This window comes from Mastomys coucha, unplaced genomic scaffold (genome assembly GCF_008632895.1).
Source record: "Mastomys coucha isolate ucsf_1 unplaced genomic scaffold, UCSF_Mcou_1 pScaffold16, whole genome shotgun sequence".
NCBI classification, from domain to species: Eukaryota; Metazoa; Chordata; class Mammalia; order Rodentia; family Muridae; genus Mastomys; species Mastomys coucha.
In genome coordinates this window covers 38,257,910-38,279,832 of record NW_022196898.1, presented here as the reverse complement: position 1 = coordinate 38,279,832, position 21,923 = coordinate 38,257,910, and the positions used below count along the sequence as shown (strand labels likewise).

General features: G+C 54.4%; 2 protein-coding genes and 1 long non-coding RNA gene across 10 annotated transcripts in view; 1 reads left to right on the top strand and 2 right to left on the bottom strand.

Annotated features, from left to right (window-relative positions):
* Window positions 1–1,134, bottom strand: part of LOC116093177 — a 16,592-nt gene extending 15,458 nt beyond the window's left edge. The window contains exon 1 of one of the 2 annotated variants that reach the window (XR_004119654.1): window positions 965–1,134. This is a non-coding gene — a long non-coding RNA (uncharacterized LOC116093177). Of the gene's footprint in view, window positions 1–758; window positions 882–964 lie in introns of those variants that run through there. The other variant, XR_004119655.1, reaches the window with a different exon arrangement.
* Zbtb7b (zinc finger and BTB domain containing 7B) lies at window positions 1–15,709 on the top strand. Of its 3 annotated transcripts, none has more exons than XM_031374507.1 (3): window positions 1–223; window positions 11,873–13,044; window positions 13,409–15,709. In XM_031374507.1, the coding sequence occupies exons 2-3, from the start codon at window positions 11,879–11,881 to the stop codon at window positions 13,872–13,874; spliced, it is 1,632 nt and encodes a 543-aa protein (XP_031230367.1). In that variant the 5' UTR covers window positions 1–223; window positions 11,873–11,878; the 3' UTR covers window positions 13,875–15,709. The 3 variants fall into 3 exon arrangements, with proteins under 3 accessions (XP_031230367.1, XP_031230368.1, XP_031230366.1); XM_031374508.1 differs by lacking the exon at window positions 1–223 and adding an exon at window positions 5,576–6,183; XM_031374506.1 differs by lacking the exon at window positions 1–223 and adding an exon at window positions 7,241–7,576.
* A 2-nt stretch (window positions 15,710–15,711) lies between these two features.
* Window positions 15,712–21,923, bottom strand: part of Dcst2 (DC-STAMP domain containing 2) — a 13,475-nt gene continuing 7,263 nt past the window's right edge. For 4 of the 5 annotated variants that reach the window (XM_031374502.1, XM_031374500.1, XM_031374501.1 and 1 more), the window contains exons 12-15: window positions 20,583–20,707; window positions 20,101–20,194; window positions 19,841–19,996; window positions 15,712–15,920 (exon numbers count right to left, since the gene is read on the bottom strand). In XM_031374502.1, the coding sequence (XP_031230362.1) occupies window positions 15,734–15,920; window positions 19,841–19,996; window positions 20,101–20,194; window positions 20,583–20,707 (562 nt within the window). In that variant the 3' untranslated portion in view covers window positions 15,712–15,733. Of the gene's footprint in view, window positions 15,921–19,840; window positions 20,007–20,100; window positions 20,195–20,582; window positions 20,708–21,923 lie in introns of those variants that run through there. The other variant, XM_031374504.1, reaches the window with a different exon arrangement.

The window sequence follows — 21,923 nt, the reverse complement described above, 5'->3', positions numbered from 1 at the left end:
CCAGGTGAATGTACGGCTCTCCGCGGTCAAGGGGGGGCGGGCAGCAGGAGGAGGCAAAGGGTGGCGGAGGAGGAGCCCCCCAGCAACGAGCAGCGAGCCACTGACCGCGGCCTTCTGACCAGGACCGGAGCAGGGCCCCAAGCCCCCCAGCCTGGCGGGGGACGCGCTTCTTCCTACACCCTGTGCCTCTGCAGCTCCAGCGAGCGGACCCGACGGCTGAGAGGTAAGTGAACCCCACTTTTTGTCCCTTAGCTCGGGGTCCACTAGACTCGAGCCTACTGCAGTGTCCTTCGTGCGTCCTGTGAGACCCCTGTACACACACGTACCCACACACACACACACACACACCAGATTTCAACCAGTCTCGTTCGCTGTAGCTTTCCTGGGTCTTTGGAATTGGTTTTAACTTGGAGGAAAGGTAGAGAACTACGGTCTCCCCCTCAACTCTGAGCGGGGGGTCTCCAGAAACTTTCTTTTGCACTTCTAATATCAGACAGACTGTGAGCTACGGGATGGAGACGGGGTAAGCTGCACTGAACTTCCCCCCAACCCCCAGTCGCTTTTGTGACTTTAGGGGGAGACCCCAGGCCCGACCGAATGGAGGGAATGGAAACCCTGATGGACTCTTAACTAGGACAACGCGTGTCCCCACCCACCCACCCAGCTCCGCGCCCCCCTGGCACGGTGGGCTGGACCCAGGCCAGTGGCATGGGGGGGTGGGGGGCGGCGGGAGGAACCGCAGCTTGGGGGAAAGTTACCGGCTGGACTATTCAGTTTCTTGCGCTTCCAGAGCCGCGTCGTCTCTCCAGCGGTTGTGCGGCTCAGCAGAACGACCCCTCTGCCCCTCCCGCTCCGCAATCACATTCCCGTCTCTCAAGCCTCAGGGCCCACCGCCACCTTTTCAAAGTCGGCTTTTTGCTCTCACAACTCCTGTGCGAGGGTGGGTGATAAGAACTCGACCTACCAGCGGTCTTGCCGCCGGCGCCGGCGCACCTGCCCTTAAGCAGAGTGGGGGTCGCTGTGTGGTAGAAACCTAGTGCGCACCGCTGTCTGAGGTTGGCCATTCAAAGGGGTGGGGGGCGCTGCTTTCCATTTCCAGCTTTCTCTCCCCTCCTCCCACCCCACCCAAGTAAGAGAGCGACGTGTCCTGGCCAGAGCGGGGGGGCGGGAGTGGGGGGGGCAGCGTGGGCAGCGGGTTGTGCCCGGACACGTGCCTGCCCAGGCGCCCCGGCCCTGCTAGTGTTTGGAGAGAGGGCGGGTCCCCTGCCCCCCGCCCCGCACAACCCCCATGTATCAAAGGGCGGCTGAGACGTGGTGAGACCTCGGGGCGCCCTGGGGGGCGGGGGGGGTAAGGCGGAGAGCCTGGGTCCGGAGCAGGGGAGGGGCAGAGGCGCCGGTGCTAGCTGACCCACAGGAAACGAGCACTGCTGACCTAGTTTGGGACACCGGAAGTGGGTGCTGGGGAGAGGGGGAGACCGGCAAGCTGTCCTGGCTTCCGGGCCAGGTGGAGGGCGTTCTTGAATTGACCCCCGCCCGAATGCCTTGGAGACCCCTAGCTGCAGCTGAGAATGGGAATGAGTCAGCGCAGCTATTTCTCCTTCCCCCAACTTATTCCTAGAGGAGGGGACCGTTTATCAAGGGTTGGGGGGAGCCAGATTGGGAAGTGAGGAGTTAAATAAACCAAGATAGGAACTCTCTGTTCCCTGAGGCAGTGTGTGTTTTGGTTGGGGGGGGGGCGCTAAGGCCTGGAGGATTATTGGGTTGCTCTTTGCTACCCCACACACACCAACTGGTTTGGTCACCCCTGTACCCTCCTGGCACTGTTTATGGAGCTGGCATGGAGTGGACATTAGATTGGGAGGAGATACTGGGCATAAAAGTATTGTGCTGGGCAGGAGAAGGGCAGATTTCTGACTTGGTTTGGACGGTAGTTAGTGTTCCTCCTTCGTGGTAACTGGGGAGGAGGACAGGGGGCTCCCCCTGGAGCAGCTGATGAAACAAGGAGAAATCTCTGCCAGTGCCTCCTGTCCCTGGCCCCCGGGACCCCAGTTCCCCCAGCGTGCCTGTTACATGGTTGCTGTAGGCACGCTGTTGCCTGCTGACACCCCCAGACACTGCCCCCCTCCCTTGGGTACCACCATCACCAGGCTGGGGTCAGGAAGGGGTTAATACCACCCGAAAGGGGCTCTTGGGAAGAAAGCAGGCAGTGCCCACTAGGCTCAGGTGTCAAGGAGACAGGCCTGCTCTAATGGGGCCCTACACTACTACTCAGTCCAGGTGCTACAGCCGCAGTGGCTGGGAGACAGGTGCTCTCCTCTTACCCCTTCCCCATGGTGCCCCCTGGCACCCACCGCCCCCAGCTCCTCCTTGGCCTAGTGCCTGCCCCAGGAGGGCGCGGCGGGCAGCGGGGGCTGGGCTAACAATGCACCATCGGGCCCTTTGTGTGCTTGCACTTGGCACCCTGGGGAAGAGTGGGGGAGGGGACCCAGCAGGCATGGGGGGGTGGAGCACCTCTGGGGTGGGGACAGTGAAGGCTTGGGGAGAGAAGCTGAGAGTGAAAACAGGTGGGGAGGAAAGGGAAGTAGGTCAGATAGTGCGCTGGCCCCCCATTCCCAGCCAAGGCTAAGATGAATGGGATCCCCAATGGCCTGGTGTTGGTACCTGAGGCCCAGGCCAAGAGTGGCCATTTGGGGGTCAGAACTTACTAGGCCAGCAGACTGCTCAGGTGGAGGAGGCAAGGCCCTCCTTTTGATGGCTGAAAGAGAGAGACCCAGTTCTTTTGGCCCAAGGCCAAAGACCTAGGATGGGGAGTAAATGGGTTCCAGGCAGGGCACTGCCCTCTGATGGAAGCCTCTGGGCCTGCTTCAGGGCTTCCTGCCTCCAGCCGGCTTAGCTCTCTGACCTTCCTGAGAGTTAAGACAGCCCTGCCACCACGCCTTGGGGTTTGTGCCTGTTTTGGCCTAGGGCTAAAAAGGAGGGTTGGGGGAGGAAAGTAGAGATAGGCAGATGGCTAGGACCCTGGCATGGGGTGTGCCTGCTCTGTCCTCTCCCCCCTCCTCCTGCTGAGTAAACTCGTGAGTAAACTTGACGTTTTGCCCGGACAGTTTGAAGTTGTCTTGCTGCGCCCCCTCCAGTCCTGCCAACACACAAACGGCCAGGTGCCAATGCGGGCCTGGGGGACTGAGGAAGGAGAAGGGATAGAATGACTGATCAAGAACTGGAGGGTGAAAGACCCCATTACCACCACACCTAAGCCCTTGGCAATAACCCTGTGGCCTGTCAGCATTTGTCACAGAACTTCAGGAACCCCAGAAAAAGGTGTTCTCAAAGTAGATCTGTTATCCATCTCCACCAGGGAAAGACACCCAGCTGCCATCTGGCTTCCTGAGATGCCATATCTTTTCTGTTCACAGGCCATGCTAGTCCAGGTACCTTTAGCAAATGCTTCAGTGAGGCCAAAGAAGGCGTCCCTCTGTGTGGCCCACAGTCTGCGATGGGTAGGAAGCAGGGGGACCCTTTAGCCATCTCTTCCTGAGGCTTCCTAGCTCCTGAGGTCTCTGCCCTGCCCTTACCTCGACTTCACACCTGGACCTAACCCCACACATGCCTCCCGCCGCAGTGGTCACCATCAGACTAAGTCCTTCCTTGCCCAAAATTCTTCCTCTGCCTTTTAGCTTTCCTAGCACCTTCAGAGATTCCTAACCTGCAAATACTTATGCCACATCCAGACTTTGAGGGTACCCTTGGCAAAAGAGGGTTGATGGCAAACGGATGGAGCCAGTCACCCCCCCACCCCGACACACACACACATACATACATTAATTGGTTATTACTTAACATCACTAATTCCTCCTATACCTTTGCGGGTCACCAGAATGGTAGGAGAAATACCTTCCCAGTCTCTGCCACGCCTCAGAGTGGGGCTCCCCCAAGACCTTGCTTTCGACTTCATGTCTCTGGCTTCAGTTTCCTTCCTGTTTCCACTCCCCCCCCCCAGCTCCTCCCCAACCATATACCCCTTTCAACAGACATCCTCTTCTCCTTCCTTCCTCCTTTCTTTCCCCTTTGCCTGGAGTAAGGGGGTCTTCTTTCCCCACCATGGACCTACTAACCTGTCTTACTCTTCTTAAATAGTGTTCCACTTAGGTCTGTGGCCATTCTTTCTCTAACCTACCAGCTAAGCTCTTGGGAAGAGAAACCCAGGGCTTCTACAGGGAACTACAATTCCCAGTGGACATGTAAAGTAGTTGTGGTGCATACTGGGAGTTGTAGTCCTTGAGTTCTCAGTTTGGCCATGTCTAAGTGTTTCTGGGTAAGGGTAAAAGTCACTCCTGGAATGGGTTGCAACAGAAACCCTCTGTATTCTCCTTACTTTGTTCTTGTCAATGCATTCCCATATGACACCACGTATTGACATCCATCTCTCATTGCTGAGACATACTACCCATCCTCACCTTAGGATGAGCCCCACCCAAGAGATGCCCACACCCTGCCCTGATGCCCCTGGCAGGGGAAATAAGGGGCCCCATGAACTCCTTCCCTGCCCCCTGCCCTCCAGGCTAGTTCCCTCCCTTTATGGGGATCAAAGGGCAGGGAGCAGCCCCACCCTACTCCCTCACAGGCTATAGGCATTAGACCGGGGCTCTTTGGAATTGCAGGGACTTTGGTGCCCAAGCGTTTGTAAGGGGAATGCTGGGAGATTGGCGCCTGGTGACTGGAGAGACACTGGTCCCCACCTTGGGGCGTGGATCCCTCGCTAACTGCTCATAGGCCTATCCGTTCTCTGTATCTGCCCTAAGCAGTAGGCTTCCTCTTAAGGAGGTGGCTTAAGGACAGGGTCTTGGGGCTTATCTATAGGACCTCAGGGGCTTGGGCCCGCCTGCCTGGCACCAAGGCACAGAAGTGACCCTCCCCCACCCCAGGCCCACAGTTGGCATAGGGCACTGCGAGCAGGGGGTAGGAGGGAGAGGCGAGCAGGACTGCCAGCATCCTGGTGGGTAGCTGCCAGCCAGGCCGGGAGCCGGTGAGGAGCAGCAGGCCAGCGGCACCGAGCCAGCAGCTGTTGGGGGTAGCAGGGAGCGGGTATCTTCAGGGGCATTTCTATGATTCTCCCTGAGCCTATCAGGATGGCCTACTGTTTGGAGGATATTGGGGCACCTTTCATTCCAAGAATAAGAAATCCCAAGGGTTTCATGACATTTTGTGGCCCACCCAGTTCATCTAAGAGCTTGCTTTCCTGAGTTGCCCCCTGAGGCCCAGGCGGGTCCCACCCAACCAGCCGGGGTAGCAGTAGCTTGCGCAAGGGGTGGGGCGAGGAGCTTCCCAGCAGATGCCCCCTCCCAGCTCCTTCCTCTTTCGGTGCCTACAGCTCCCCCAGTATGTCTACCCCTCCTCAGCCAGCTCTGTCCCCCTGGTCACTGGGGTCTGGCATGAGTGCTGCCCCCTGGCCTGGTTGGCAGGGCCGGCGCCCTGGCTAGGAACTGTGGTATGTGAGTGGGTTTGGGGTGAGGCTATGAGGAGGGCGGGTGCCGCCTTGCCCAGCCCCTGAGGGCCCCAGCCTGGTACAAGGTGAAGAGAATCCGGACAGCTCCTGGAACGGGGCAAGAGCTTATTAGGGTCTGGAGGGTCTCTTTATGTTCCCCTAGTCCCATATACCCTGAGGGGCTGGGACCTAGGCACCTGTCACCCCTGGCACTGACTGTCCAGAGTTCCCCTCCTCCCAATTTGGCCAAGGCTGTCTTCTGTCCCCTCCCCTCCCTTCTTCCTTCTCCTGGTCCCACCTCCAACAACCTCTCCCATTGCTCCTCCTCACCTCTGTCCTCCTAGACTGGGCTGGCTCCTACCTTTCCTACCCCTCACCTTTTTCCCCTTTTAGGACTGAGTAAGGACAGGCGGGGGTGGGGACAGCTGAGGTTTTGGGCACTGTAGGCAGAGACTCTGGGCCTTCTCCCACGCTGCCAGTCCTTCTGTAACCCCTCCCTCCAAGCTGGGGGGAGGGGGACAGCACCCAGAGGGTTAAGGCTGTAGAGGGAGGGGCTGGGCCCCGTCGTAGGCGGCCCCTTTGAAGGAGGGAGCTGGAGTGGGGAACAGTCACCCTACCCCCCCAAGTTATCCCTCCACCCCTCCCAACGTGCTGCCCCCAGGGGCCAGGAGGAGTTGCCGGCAAGGCCCCTCAGCGTTCAGGTGAGTAGGCCCAGCTCTGGCTCAGGAGGTCAGGCCCCAGGGGAGGCTCGGAGGCCTAGAAATGGCCAAGGGTTAGAGGAGGACTAAAAACAGGCTAGGAAGGGGGTGCCCAGATTTCATTGGAGGCTTTAGGGAACAGAGGAGCTGAGGTACTGGGTGGAAGGGGGGGGACTTCAGTGTGTAAGGGATCCAAGAGGACCAAGAAAGGCAGAAGGGTCCCTATGGAAGCTGTGCTTGCTGGGCCAGGCCAGGAGGTTGGACAGGCTGGCAGGGAGCTGGGCTCCGGGGACCCGGCTGGGGTGTCTTCTGGGGCTTGGGGGGCTCAGGTTTCTGCCTGCGGCTAAGCGGGTGTGAGGTTACCAGCCAGCTTGGTTACCCAGCCAAAAGACATGGCTGGGGGGGAGGGGGATACAAGGTAGACCCTGGCACTTTGTGAAGTCTCCTTAGCCTTAAGGAGAGCTGGCATTGCCCAGACTGTGCTGGAAGCCCTGATGACCGGGGTCTGTCCAAGCAGATAGTTAGTTACCTGGCTCAGGGTGGGCACTCTCGGGGAAGTCCAGTAGCCTCAGGGCTGGAAACTCTGACGGGCAGAGGCGCTCACTATCCCCCTTACCCCACATCCGCTCTCTCTGCACACCCCAACTCTGCCACCTCTTTTCTCCAAGTGGCTCCCAAGTTTTGGTCCTCTGCTTCCTCCAGAAGACAGGTACAGGTACCCAAAACTCAGCCATCTCTTCATAAGACCAGGCCTTGCAGAACAAGCCCTGGTCTCCACTCAGTTCCTCTGGCCTCTACTCCACACAGGCGTGAAGGGATGCTTGGAGCATGGTAAATGTTAGGCTAAGGAGGTGATGCTTCATTGGGAGAAGTTTTGGGAAGAGGGAGAGAAACTCTGTGTGGCGATGCTTCCTAGCAGGAGTTCCAGGAATAGGCCTGGTGGAGAGGTCATATGGTAGGAAGCCCATAAGGGCTAAGGAAGGGAACCAAGGTTCAATCTTGTGCTGGGAAGACAAGGCCCACAGAAGGTAGGAAAGGATCAGAAAGGAAAAGAGAAGTCCACTCGAAAGCCCAAAAATAAAGGGCAGCTGATGAGCTGGGGTTCCCAGAGGTGGTGAGATGAGACTGGAAAAGCGGTGCCCCATTCCTTTCTCCGCCATCTTTATCTTGTTCCATTCTCCTTGATGGGCTAAAGAGCTGTGTGCTAGAGCTGATGTTACAGAAAGAAAATACAAAGAAGCAGCTGCGGTGTTCCTCTATCTGGAGCCCCTGCACCAGGATCGGGGGACTTGGTGGGAGCTTAACCCCCACAGCACCGGGAAGCAGCCGGCTCCCCTCGCCTCCTTCCCCCTTCGTGGCTTGCGGTCTCTCTTCCCCGCCTCGGCCCCCAGGAAGTGTGAGTGCCGGGGGTGGTGAGGTTAGGAGGGGGGAAGCGCCACATGGGGGATGGGAAAGGCTTGTAGAAGTTTAGAGGGGCTGGAGGGTAGGGCTCCGAGGGTGTCTTTAGCATCCCTGGGCCCAGGACCCGTCTTTTGGCCCCCTCTATGGAGGCTCTTCTAATCCTCTAGTGACATGTGGCTCAGCCACCTCACCTGCCTGAAACTGGGCACTTCAGATACCTGTGTTTCTTTGGCCCTAGAAGTCTTGAGAAAGGATGGAAGGAACCATGAACTAAGAATTCCTGGGTCCCCGAGGACTTTGGATTGGCTGTCTAATTTCCCTACCCCTCTGGTCCAGCCACAGGCCAAAGCCCTAGCTTCGTGCAAACTGGGTTCCAAAAAAACAGGAAGAGAACCTGAGGCTGGAGCTGGGGTTGGGGGGGGTTGGGGCAGAAAGGAGAAAGAAGGGGGAGGGGTGGCCAGCCCAGGCACCTGGAGCACTGGGTCTCAGTCGTCCCTAGCAGGAGGTGTTTCAGCTTGGCCCTCAACTTCTCAGCCTCCAAGCTTCAGAAAAAGCCGGGCCAGACACCTATCTGGCTCCCTGGTGGAGCTGGGAGAAGGGGCCTTGGAATGGGAGGGGGATACTCTGTGCGCCCACATCTATTTTCTACGCCACTAATCCTGCTTCTGCCGGCTGCCCCCCACACTAAGCCTCAGTCCCTAATCCCCAAGGTGGGGAGAAGGGGGGGCCAGCTTTATTCAGCTGCCCCATTCAGGGCCTCCTATGTCTGCCCTTCAGCTGGCTCAGGCCAGCAGGGTTGGCTCTCTAGCCCCTCAGCCCTAGTGTGGAAGCTGGCTAAGGTCAGCACCTGGGAGATTCCAGTTGCCTTTGTCTAAGTCAGCCAGTGCCTCCTCTTGGTGGTTTGATGGTGGACACACACTGGCAGGTGCTCTAGGTACTGATGGTAGGTGATCAGAGCTCTCACCATTGTCACCCTGAGTTTTCCCCCACCAAAGATGGTGCAGGCTTGACACAGGGCCCGGTTTCAAGAAAGCTGCCCACTGGCTTGGCCGGTCTAGCAGGCCTGACAATGAGGGGAGCCTGGGGGGGTAGTGTCGAGAAAGAGGGGAGTGATGGGGCGTGGCCCCCAGTTCTTTCCCCTACCAGGCAAACAGACCAAACAGACCTTGCCTGGTTCCCTGGCATAGCTGCCCCCCCAACCACCACACACACCCATGCCCACAAGGTCTTAGCAAGAGGGGGCATGCCAGGCTGGGCGGGGATGGGCTGCCTACATGGGGCGTCAGGGGACTGGGCCTTCTGGGATACAGATGTGGGAAGGGTGCCCAAGGTGGGGTGGGCATACTGGCACCAGTGCCCCACCCTGGCAGAAAGAAGGGGAGGCCTCCACCCGACCAACTCCTCCCATATGATAGGGCTAGGAGTGCCCCCTTGGCCTGGTTGGCACTAGCATAGTTCCAGGTGGCACCTCAGGTGGTATGGGTGCCAGGGCTAGGGAATTTCCCAGAACACCCTCTCCTGCCCTGTATGCCATCTGCCTATCTAGTCCTTCCTCGATACCTTGTGGCCATAGGCATTGGATTTGGGCTTAAGGAGTTAAAGCACCCACCCTTGCCCAAGCCTTGTGTGTTGGTGGTGAACTACTCTGAGCCTGTGACCTGACAGCAAGATCAGCCAATCGGTACAGTACACCTGCCGTACCAAGTTGCCACAGAGATCAGCCCTGGGGTGGGAGAAAGGAGGCGTGTTTACCAACGGGAATGGGTGGAGTAGGTAGGAAAGGAGGGTGAAGGATAGGGTGAGCCACGTGCCTCCAGGTACCCAGTTCCCAGCCAATGGGTAGAAGGGATAGCTCCACTTGTCCTTAAGAGGGACATGCACTTGGACCCTGGAGGGTGCCCACTGCTGCCCACCTAATTTTTAATTTGTCCTTAAGTCCTGGGGCTATTTGCCTCTTGTACCATATGTAAAGTACTGGGAGACTCCCAGACTGCTTGGTCCCCCAAGGGCGGGAAGTGGTTTGGGAACTTAAAGCAGGAACCAGTGGCAGGGCGGTGGTGGTGCACACCTTTAATCCCAGCACTTGGGAGGCAGAGGCAGGTGGATGTCTGAGTTCGAGGCTAGTCTGGTCTACAGAGTGAGTTCCAGGGCAGCCAGGGCTAAACAGAGAAACCCTGTCTCGAAAAACCAAAAAAAAAGAAAAAAAAAGTGGGAACAGGTGAGATACCTAAGGATTCCCAGGTGTAGCTGCCAAATAAGTGGATACCATTTACTTAGTACTCCCATGTAGGCGCTCTGGCTTTGTAGTGAAGGTGACCACTGTGACAGTGTTGTGTCCTAAAGAGGAAATAAGTAGCCCCTCACTTATACCCCCACCCCCCAAAACTCTTTCCCATAGATGGCCAGGGTTGATCAACCCAATTCACCCTAAGGATTGTCTGGACTAGCCTTTCATATTACAGTTGAGGAGGCCTCTGAAAGGAAATGACTTGTCCAAGGTCAAGTAGCTCCGTAGTAACCCGGCTCCCTCAGGGTACATTCAGGGACGGAAGAGGCAGGCCCATCTCCTAGTCTCCGCTGAGGCCACATGTGTCCTGGAATCTACCCTGAGGCCAGACTACTGACTGAGCCCCTACTGTGTGTGTTAGGCATTATGCCACACCTGGCCTGATTTACCCCTCGCGACAACCCCTGGGGTCAGCTGGAATTATCCAGTGTCACAGATGAGGAAAGAGGCTCAGAGATAAAATCACTTGCTTAAGATCACAGAGCTAAGAATTCAAACTCAAGCCTGGGTGACTCCTGAGCCCAGAACGGTTCCAGTCTCTAGTAGCTCTAGACTAACAAGTATCAGGACTGACAGCAGAGCCTTTGCAGCTGTACTTCCCAGCCCTGGCTTTGTTTTTGTGTTGTGTTTTTGGTTTGGGTTTTTGGTTGGTTGGTTAGTTTGTTGATTGTTTGGGGGTTTTGTTTGTTTGAGGCAGGGTCTCCTGACATAGCCCTGGCTGTCCTGGAACTTAACTATGTAGACCAGACTGACCTTGAACTCTTAGAGATCTGCCTACCTCTGCCTCCCAAGTGTTGGGATTTAAGGCGTGTGTGCGACACTATGCCTGGTGTTCCCAACCCCTTCTTAACAGGAAAATATAGGCCACACCAGGAACTGAGCTCCTGCTGTGTGTTAGGCACTGGGCCATACCTAGCTGCATTTACCCCTCACCATAATGACTCGTTGAAGGTCATTCAACTAGGCCACTCCACAATCCTTTTCCACCTGACCCCTGTGATGGACGGTGGGCTGGGCCCTGTGGGGAGAGACTCTAAGGTAGACCTATGGCCTCCGGAGAGGAGAGGCATGCTTTCCTGGAATGAGAGAGGGGGTGGGGGAGAAAGAAAGAGAATAGTTTAAGTGGGGAGGGGAGAGGAGGGGTGGGACTTAGCTTTTTGACAGTGATGCTTATCTGTGGGGGCGCAGGAAGTACCTGCCCAGTGACACCCCAGCACTGCATAGCTGTTCCTTAGCCCATGAGGGAGGGAGGATGTGGGGAGCGGGGAACTTGAAGGAAAGATGAACTTTTGGTGGCTGGGGGAATGTAGCTTGGGGAGGGGCTTGGAGGGGGGGAAGGGTGGCTCCTTTTGTTTGTTGGGTTGTATGCTTGTGACAGAACCCAGCCAAGCCTGACCTCTACCAGAGCTGTGTGGTGACTCCAACACACACCATTATTCATTTTCCAGATGACAAGCATGGGTCTTTCAGTTAGTTTTTCTTGAACCTTAAACCAGGACTCCAGTATCTTGCCTCCCTCCCAGACCAGTGCTTCATCTGAAGGGATCAGGGGATGGGGACAGTGAAATGGAAGTCTGTCGAAAGTCACAGGAAGGCGGGCCTGCAGAAGCAGCTAGAGCAGTGTGAGAACCAGGAAGGTGGTCTGGGTCTGCTGACTCTACTCATTTGGCACCGCACCTGGAAAGCCAGTTGCTTTATCTACCGCACCGAAGTTTCCTTGTGCATGACATGGAAGGTAGTCACATTTGAGAGGTTATGGGCCAGAATAAGCTCTCTTTTTGAGATTTATTTATTTATTTTAGACATATGAGTACACCACCATTGCTTTCTTCAAGCACACCAGAAGAAGGCATCAGATCCCACAACCGATGGTTGTGAGCCACCATGTGGTTGCTGGGAATTGAACTCAGGACCTCTGGAAGAGCAGTCAGTGCTGTTAACCGCTGAGCCATCTCTCCAGAATAAGCGCTCTTAACCTCACCCTCTCTCTACTTGACCCTGCAGGAGAAGATGGGGAGCCCTGAGGATGACCTGATTGGAATCCCATTCCCAGACCACAGCAGTGAGCTCCTGAGCTGCCTGAACGAACAGCGCCAGCTGGGCCATCTGTGTGACCTCACCATCAGGACGCAGGGGCTTGAGTACCGCACCCACAGGGCTGTGCTGGCTGCCTGTAGCCACTACTTCAAGAAGCTCTTTACAGAGGGTGGAGGGGGGACTGTGATGGGAACAGGGGGTGGTGGGACGGCTGCCGGGGGAGCAGGGGCCGGTGTGTGTGAGCTGGACTTTGTAGGGCCAGAAGCCCTAGGTGCCCTGCTCGAGTTTGCCTACACAGCCACACTGACCACCAGCAGCGCCAATATGCCGGCTGTACTCCAAGCCGCTCGGCTACTGGAAATCCCATGTGTCATTGCTGCCTGCATGGAGATTCTACAAGGCAGTGGGCTCGAAGCCCCAAGCCCAGATGAGGATGACTGTGAGCGAGCCCGACAGTACCTGGAAGCTTTCGCTACTGCTACCACCACCGCCTCAGCCTCAGGAATGCCCAATGGTGAAGACAACCCTCCACAGGTGCCCCTCTTACCACCACCACCGCCGCCACCTCGACCCGTTGCCCGCCGCAGCCGCAAACCCCGGAAAGCTTTTCTTCAAACCAAAGGGGCCAGAGCAAACCATCTGGTCCCTGAGGCCCCCACAGTACTCAGCCATCCCTTGACCTACGAAGAAGAAGAGATGGTTGGGAGAGTGAGTAACAGTGGGGGCAGTGGGCTTGGAGATAGCTATAGTCCTCCCACAGGTGCCGCCTCACCTGCTGAGGGCCCCCTGAACTATGAAGTCTTTGAAGGTGAGGAAGAAGAAGAAGAGATGGTATATCCTCCAGCCTATGGGCTAGCACAGAGTAATGAGCCCTCGCTATCACCAGAGGAGCTGGGCTCAGATGAAGATCCCATCGATCCTGACCTGATGGCTTACCTAAGTTCGCTGCACCAGGACACCCTGCCATCAGGCCTGGATGGCCAAGACAAGCTGGTGCGTAAACGCCGTTCACAGATGCCCCAGGAGTGCCCAGTCTGTCACAAGATAATCCACGGGGCAGGTAAACTGCCTCGACACATGAGGACCCATACTGGTGAGAAGCCTTTTGCCTGTGATGTCTGCGGTGTCCGCTTCACCAGGTGAGCACCAGGTGGGGACAGCCCAGAATGGGCTAAGGGTGACTATGAGACCTGAGGAGAGCAGATGATTGTCATGAGGGCCAGCTCTCCGGTGGGTTCCTAGAACGAGGTGGGAGGCCAAAAGAGAACAAGCAAGAGCATGATCGGGAATGGTCTAGTGCCCAAGAAGATTGAACTGGAAGCAGAGGAGCTCAAGGTGCCAGGGCCTATTGAGCTAAGGGCCAATCAAAAAGGCTCTCCCAGGGCAGCAGTGGGGAAACAGCAGTGAGGAACAAGAGTGGGTCAGGCCTGGGGGTGTGGCTAAGATGGGCCTGGGATCCTCTCCTGCATCCTGAATATCTACCCTTTCCCCTGCTTGTACTAGGAATGATAAGCTGAAGATTCACATGAGGAAGCACACAGGAGAACGTCCCTACTCGTGCCCACACTGCCCAGCCCGCTTCCTGCATAGCTACGACCTCAAGAACCACATGCACCTGCACACTGGGGACCGGCCCTATGAGTGCCACCTGTGCCACAAGGCTTTCGCCAAGGAGGACCACCTGCAGCGCCATCTCAAGGGTCAGAACTGCCTGGAGGTGCGCACCCGAAGGCGCCGCAAGGATGATGCACCACCTCACTACCCTCTACCCTCAATCACCACCCCATCCTCTGCTGGCCTTGACCTCTCCAATGGCCACCTGGACACCTTCCACCTCTCTCTGGCTCGATTCTGGGAGCAGTCGGCCACCACAGGACCCCCAGTCACTACACAAGGGCCCCCTGAGGAGGAGGAGGAGGAAGGGACACCTACCACACCACAGGCCGAAGGTGCCATGGAGTCCTCTTAAAAGAGGGATGAATGGCCAGGCTGGAATAGCACATGGCCTGGGACACCATGCCAAGCAATAGGGAGCACATGAAACAAGCGGTATTGGGGTCAGGGACACTGAACCTTATTGGTATCAGAATTAACCCCCATCCCCCCAGAGCCTTCATTCCAATTACAAGCTGAGGCTTTGGGGCACAAGCTCTCTAGATTGGGGTGATTGTCCAAGGAGTTAAACATGAAATATATGTATGTATGTGTGTATGTATATGTGTGTGTGTGTATGTGTTACACACACACTCTGCACATGTATATACACACACACACACAGTAAAGGTGGGGTTCCTGTCCCCAGCCACTGCTGGGGAATTGAAGCAATAATCTATCTCTGATTTGTGGGGTCCCACTTCGGCTATGCGGGTTTCTAGGAGGCTGGGGCTTGGGACCAAATCCTTGCCCTACTCCCATGCCCCCTGGGTTTTGGCTGTGAGGGGGTGGACTGCCCCTCCCTTCCGAGACCCCTCCTTCCTGGTTTCTGTTCCTTTTTCCTGGCCGTAAATTATGCAAAGGGGGGGTGGCAAAGGAAGGGTAAGAGGGGGAAACAAGGTGGAGGCTTGAAAGACTTGGGTGCCGGGGGACTGGGCCTGTAAGGACGGAGCCATCCCAGTCCCCCTCCACCCAGTTCCAACGCTGAGTCATGGGGTCCTAGAGAAGAGGGCAGGGTGGCCTGATTGGCTCGCCCGCCCCTGGGGGTAGCAGAAGGGCTCCGCCCAGCTAAGGGAGCTCTCCACCTCCTCCCCTCCCGCGTCCCGGGGCAGGGAATGTCTTGTTCCTGGCGCTCCCTCCCTGGGGCCAGAGGGCAGGGCGGGCCGGGCGTCTTACCCTCTTCTCCTCCCTACCTCCCCGCCCAGGTGCAAGCCGGAGCCGCCTCTGCTGCTTGCTGCCCCTGACTCACGCCGCCCCGGGGCTGGCGGGCGCTGGGTGTGGGATGGGGTGAGGGGTTGAGGTAGCCTTGTGGGGAGCGGGCAAGCTAGCGCCATCTGGTGGCCATGCCCTGTAAGGGCGAGCGCCCCCCAGCGACCACTTTTTGCGAGCTAGCGTCACGCCCAGACGTTCTGGCCTGTGAGCGGGTGCCCCCTTGCCAACACGGTGGCTAGGCAACTCACTTGCCCCTGGGAAAAGTGAGCTGCGGAGCAGACCTAGAGGAAAGGGAGCCTTTCCTCAGACCTTGCCGGGCACTCTTAGGACTGAATCCACCCCCGTTCTGTACATAGCCTCTTCTGTTGGTCTTTTTGAAATCCAATTTCACATTTTTAACTATCAATTTTCCTGGGGTGGGGAAGAATCTTCACCCCACCTCTTCCTCGCTGGGTGCTGGACCCCCATTGCGGCCTGGGCTCTGCCTTGCACTATTTACCCCTTTGGCCTGGTGGCCCTTCCCCCTCCTGGAAAGGGGCAGGTTCAGGGGCCCGGTGCTCTCCTCTCTCCATGCACCCCCATGCCCATTTGCACAGCTGCCCAGGTACCCCCAACAGTGGGGAGGGGTCACACAGGGAGGGGTGGCGGGACCAGTCCCTGTATCTATTTAAAAAGTGATGATGTGTAATATATTAGGAGGGAGGTCAAGTACCCTGGGCCTCATCTTAGCATTTCAGGTGATAGGGGAACCCAGGGCTGGAGAAACCTGGGGCTTAGTCCCAGAGAGTGGGGATAATGGCCTCCACACTCTCTCCTTGTGGCTTTCCCACTCAGTGCCTTAGTGGGGGAAAGCATTCCCCCCTCCCATTCCCTTCATCTACCCCTGCCCCCTGCCTTGGGTGTAAGTGACAGGAAGAAATAATAATAATTTAAGATTCATATTTGTGTCCATTTTTGGTTCCTTTATTTGGGGGGGTGAGTGGGAGGGGTCGGGAGGTTCTGAGGCTGGGGGAGGGCTTCTTCAAGGATAGCGGGTTTCTGAAGTGGTGACCGGGGTTCTGGGAGAAAGGGGAGCCCCTCAAAAGACTGATGAGCCTCTGGGAGGTGTTGTGAATGCTTCCTCTGAGTTTCTTTCTTTTTGTCCTGGTCACTGGGAGGAGAGGAAGGACCAGTAAGCTCAAAGTCATCATTGGGTAACCTTAGCCATCGTTCCTACTCAGGCCCTAACTGCCACCCACCTTACATCTCAGCCATCCTCCTTGGCCAGTGCTCTTAATGAGGACACAGCAACTGAAATACCCACTCTCCAACCCAGCCAGAGTGTCAGCAACTTGTCCTGACCGCTCAAAGGCAATCAGTCATCTCTGTTACTGAAGTTACTCATCCTGTCCTCTCTCCTACCTACCCAGAAAAAGACTTCAACTCTCAAACTCACGGCTACCATATTTGCAAGAAAAAAACAATAGGATCAGTCTTCAGGAAGCTGAGATAGGACAGTCACCGCACATTTCAAACCAACCTGGCCTACAATATTGAGACCCTGTCACCAAAGGCAAAAACAAAAAAACCTCTGATCAAGAACAAAGGCTTCACACTCACCTGCCCTTAATTCTACCTGGAAATCCCTCAGCCTCCCAGGGCCAGTTTCTTTGCACACTCTTCCCCCATGGCAGACAGTTCATCCTCTACCACCTACTCTGAAAACTGTATGCCACTCCCAGCCACTTCTCTGTTTCCAGCAGGTGTCCTTGCCTCCTACTCCCTAGAGAAATGGAGGCTGGAGCAGGCTCAAGTCTGTTTAGAAGGGTCTCCATTCCTCAGTCTCAGAGCAGTCCCTCTGACACTACCTTATCCACAGCTGCCTGGCCTCTCTCTGCCTCTGGTACCTTAGTCCAGGCTTGGAGATTGAGCCTGTGCTCTAACAAGCGCTCTGCTGCTACACTGCATTTATAGACTTCAATGTCTCTTTTCCACCTCCTAAATGTACAGGGATGTGGAAACATCATTTGGTGTGGTGCACCTTGTATGTGAAGCCAATTCTTTATTATCAGGCTTCCTTTTTTAGAATCAAGCATGGTAACACATAACTTTCATTCTATGGAGACTGAGGGTTACAAGTTCAAGGCCAGCAAGGACCACATAGTAAGAGTAGGGAGGAGTTAAGGCCGGGCGGTGGTGGCGCACACCTTTAATCCCAGCGCTTGGGAGGCAGAGACAGGTGGATTTCTGAGTTTGAGGCCAGCCTGGTCTGCAGAGTGAGTTCCAGGACAGCCAAGGCTACACAGAGAAACCCTGTCTCGAAAAACCAAAAAAAAAGAGTAGGGAGGCAAAGGCAGAGCCAATCTCTGAATTCAAGGCCAGCCTGGTATATATACCTAATGTTGGGCCAGCCAGGGGCTACAGAGTAAAACCCTGCCTCAATAAGTAAATTAAGCCCTCCTTTTAATTGCAAAAGTTATATTAAAGAGATCCTAAACCATCTCCATTTCTAAGCCGTCTTTGTCAGTTGCTTTGTGATCTAGTTTTATCCATCCTGATGCCATGGAGAATGTTCCCACAAACCATGCCCATTGTCTAGTCCCTTAGCTGTGGAGGGATTGCTGGTCCTAGCCTGTTTGCTCATGGTTTGCCTTTCATGGGCTAGGCTCTCCTGCTCTCTTAAGCCTCTTCCCTTAGGTTCTGCCCCTGTCCCTCTCTTCCCAGGGAAGGGGATGATCAAGCCCATTTCTCTTAAGTTGGCAACTCCTTAAAGAGATAACCTCCAATCCAGAGCCCTGCTAAGCATCTTGGCACCTGTTGCTGGGTGGCTCTAGCTGGATGCCTCTGCAGACATCCCCTGGCTTCAAATTGGGACCGTATTGTTTCTCCTTGGCTAAGTGTAGATCCAACACTCTCAAACCTCGTCTTCAGACACCACTGCTGAAACAGTGCCCAGCTGTTCTGCCTCCTTAGCCTATCATGGCGGCTCTCAGTAATAGATTCAATTTCTCTCTACTCCTTACTTTAAAACTTTTTATTGTATGTGTGTGTCTATTTCAGCATCTGCCCCATGTATGGGGGCTGGTTCAGAAGAGAGAGCAGATTCCCTTCTGGAGCTTAGGAGTCCCTCACCCCTTAACATGGGTGCTAGGAACTGAACTCAGGTCCACTGGAAGAATAGCAAGTATTAAGCACAATGCCATCTCTGTCCCTGAATATTCACTATCTCTATGTTTTGCTTGTTTATATGTAAGTACAGTATGCATGTCCAGTGGCTACTAGAGGAAGTCTAGAGGAAGGTGTTGGGTCCCCCTGGAATTATAGATACTTGTTAGCTGCAATGTGGTGCTGGGAACTGAACCTGGGGTCCTCTGAAAGTAGCACAAGTGGTTTTGTTTTGTGGTTTGTTTTTCGAGCCAGAGTTTCTCTGTGTATACCTGGCTGTCCTGGAACTCACTCTGTAGACCAGGCTGGCCTCCATATCTATCCACCTGCCTCTGCCTCCCAAGCCAAATGCTGGGATTAAAGGCAAATGCCACCACTGTCTGGCTACCAAGTGCTCTTAACCTCAAAGCTGCCTCTTTAACTTCATTCCTTCCTTTTTGTCTTTCTGGTCTTGTCAAAATGATCTGGTTAGCATGGAACTCACTAAGTAGCCTCAGACTTCTCTGATTGTTCAGCCAGGATCTCACTATATAGACCAAACTGACCTCTCTCCCTCCCCCCAACAGACACACACTTATCTTTGAAGACCACAAGCTTGAGCAGGGTGTGAAACACCCAGCTAATCCCAGCCCTAGCGAAGGGAGTTTTGGGCCATTCTTGGCTAAATAGAAAAATCCTACTTCAACAAGCAATAAATAAAAAGAATTCAGGCAGTGCTCATGTGTGTATGTGTGTGTATGTGTGTGTGTGTGTATGTGTGTGTGTGCGCGCGCGCACACATGCGCGTGTGATAATGGCCTGATGATAACAGAAAACACCTTTAAACCCAGCATTCTGAAGAAGCAGATGCATATCTCTCTGAGGTCAAGGCCAGCCTGATCTACCTGAAATTCCAGGCAAATCAAGGCTACATAGTGAGACCCTGTCTTAAAAAAAAATAAGTCATATCTTGCATGTACAAGGTTAGACCCCACAAGGGAGGAGGAAAAAGAGGAAAAAGGAAGAGTGGTAAGGAGAACAGAAGTAGACACAGCGGCATATCTGTAATCCCAGCACTCAAACATTTGAGGCCAAGGCCAGGAATGACCCTACACTCCTTTAATCCCAGCACCGAGGCAGTAAAAGCAAGTAGATCTCTCTTAAATTCAAGGCCAGCCTGGTCTACACAGAATTCCAGGACAGCCTGGTCTACCCATTGAGACCAGGTCTCAAAACAGAAAGAAAAGAGATAAGTGTGGCACCCTGAGATCCTCAGGAGGCCAGTGAAGCTGTCCTGGTCTTTCCCCACTGCCTCTAGCACGGAGGTCCCACACCCAGTACAGAGCACACAGACATACAATTACACACACCCTTGGGCTTTATTTACCCTCCCAAATGTTTTACATTCTCCAAACTCAAAGAAGGTCACTGCTTCCTCGCCTCCAGCAGGCTGCCCCCAAACACCAGCTCATTTCTCTCCTTTTCTATGAAATCTTTTTGTTGGTTGGTTGTTTGGGTTTTTTGTTTGTTTGTTTGGTTGGTTTGGTTTGGGGTTTTGTTTTTGTGCCTCTCCCCACCACCACCACCATCACGCAGACAGGCTTTCTCTGTATAGCCTGACTGTTCTAGAACTCTGTGTACTCCAGGCTGGCCTTAAATTCACAGAGACTTGCCTGTCTCTGCCTTCCTAATGCTGGAACTAGCCCTGTGCCACTCTACACCCTGCTCTGTGAAGTTTCTTTTTTCTTTTTTTGAGGGAGGATGGAGAGTTCAAGACACAGCACCCCACTACACCCACTGTAAGCTAAGCTACTACAAGCAAGAGGGCAAGCTCTCAGGAAATCAGTCTCCTCTGCTCATTCTCCTCTGTCTCCAGTCCCTGTCCCTGCTCAATGGCCAACACTCAGGAAGCCTGTGCAGATGTGATGGGACAGGTAGCATCCCCACCTGTTTCCTGCTCTCTTGGCCTCAGAGGTGGACTTGTCTGAAAGGTTCATGCCCAGGGCTTTCTGAAGTTGTTGTCGAAGTTTCAGCTCCTGCTCGGGGGCCTTTCTCTGAGCTGCAGCCAGCCATAGCTGAGGACCTTCCTCATCACTGGAGTCCCTGTAAAAGCCTACTATCTCAGTGACCTAAGGATGTCCTGGAAGAAGGGCATTATTCCCACGGCCCCCACATACTTCGGCCTCCCCCATCCCTGAGAGACTCACAGCTCCAGATCCAGGTTCCCCTGCTTGGAGAGCGGAGAGGAACATACAGAACAAGTGTTGTCCAGGAGACGGAAACAAGTAGGGCAGTAGAGACCTAGAGGAGGCCAGGAGGGAAAGAGGCTTGAGCTAACCCCAGCCCAGCCCTGGAACGACCATCCTTGTCAAGCATGCCCACTAGAGAATTGTGCAGAACCCCCTTGCATCCAGGGAAATCAAGGACATTATGGGGGAACGGAGCTAAATAAAGGCTGTTATGTAAATGAGAAAATGCATAGTAATAGCACTATGTAAACAAGAAGATGCATAGTAAGAGAGCTATGTAGATGAGAAGATGTATAGTAAGAGAGCATGTAAATGAGAAGGTGCATAGAAATTGAAGGGTACAGACATATATAGCTGTACAGGACAATTCCATGAAGGAAGCACTATGGTTGATCATCATGTCCAAGGTCCAAGAGTCCTTCAGGGATGGGGACACTTACCTTTGCAGCCTGGGGTACTGCAGGACACAAAGTTCTCCATGCCCCCTTTGTCTTCAGGTTGCCCACAGCCCAGGCAGAAAGACTGATGCAAAGAATGGCCGAGCAATGGCCTTAAGAAAGGGCACCTTGGAAGAAAGGTAACAGATGTTAAGCTCCGCCTTTCCCAAGCCGGCAGCAACTGCCAACTAAGAGGGAGGCCTTCAAGGGCCCTAACCACCATCTTTCTGACTCGGGCAACTGTTTCTCCATTGCCTGCCCCTCCCCCATTTCCTTCTTTACTCTCAAGAACCTTTAGCTCTTTGGAGCTGGAGAGATGTCTCAGTGGTTAAAATCGCTTGTTGCTCTTGCAGAGGACCTGGGTTTGGTTCCCAGCACCTACACGATGACTCACAATCATCCGTAATTCGTTTTGGGGGATCTCATATCTTCTTCTGATCTCTACAGGCACCAGACATGTACTTGGTACACATAGTATATATGTAGGCAAAACACTTATACACATAAGCACATAAGTAAATCTTTAAAAAGAAATCTTATAAAAAAAAAAAATAGGGCTGGCGAAATGGCTCAGCGGCTAAGAGCACTGACTGCTCTTCCGAAGGTCCTGAGTTCGGATCCCAGCAACCACATGGTGGCTCACAACCACCCGTGATGAGATCTGATGCCCTCTTCTGGTGCATCTGAAGACAGCTACAGTGTATTACACTGGAGCAAGCGGGGCAGAGGGAGCAGAGGTCCTGAGTTCAATTCCCAGCAGCCACATAATGGCTCATGGCCATCTGTATAGCTACAGTATACTCATACACATAAAAATAAATAAATAAATCTTTAAAAAAAAAAATAGAAAAGCCGGGCAGTCATGGCACATGCCTTTAATCCCAGCACTTAGGAGGCAGAGACAGGCGGATTTCTGAGTTTGCCTGCCTGGTCTACAGAGTAAGTTCCAGGACAGGACAACCAGGGCTACACTGAGAAACCCTGTCTCAAAAAAAACAAAACAAAAACAAAAACAAAAACAAGAAAAAAGAAAGAGAAAGAAAGAAAGGAAGGAAGGAAGAAGGAAAGAAAGAGAGAAAAAGAAAGAAATCTTATCCTTGGGGCTGGAAATTGGTTCATCTGTAGTCTAAAGGGATTTGATGCCTTCTTATGGCCTCTGCCAGCACTGCATGCACATGGCACACTCACATGCCTTCAGCCCAAACACCCATTCACATTAAATAAAAACAAATGTTTTTTGAAAATAAAACTCTGGCTGGCGGTGGTGCCGCACGCTTTTAATCCCAGCACTTTGGGAGGCAGAGGCAGGTGGATTTCTGAGTTCGAGGCCAGCCTGGTCTACAG

Excerpts from the sequence above, each read along its gene's own strand:
- Zbtb7b (XM_031374506.1), top strand. The coding sequence starts at position 7,394 with ATGTTACAGAAAGAAAATACAAAGAAGCAGCTGCGGTGTTCCTCTATC. Across the intron at positions 7,577-11,872 it reads CGCCTCGGCCCCCAGGAAGT|GAGAAGATGGGGAGCCCTGA; the intron begins GTGAGTGCCGGG and ends TTGACCCTGCAG. Across the intron at positions 13,045-13,408 it reads TGCGGTGTCCGCTTCACCAG|GAATGATAAGCTGAAGATTC; the intron begins GTGAGCACCAGG and ends TGCTTGTACTAG.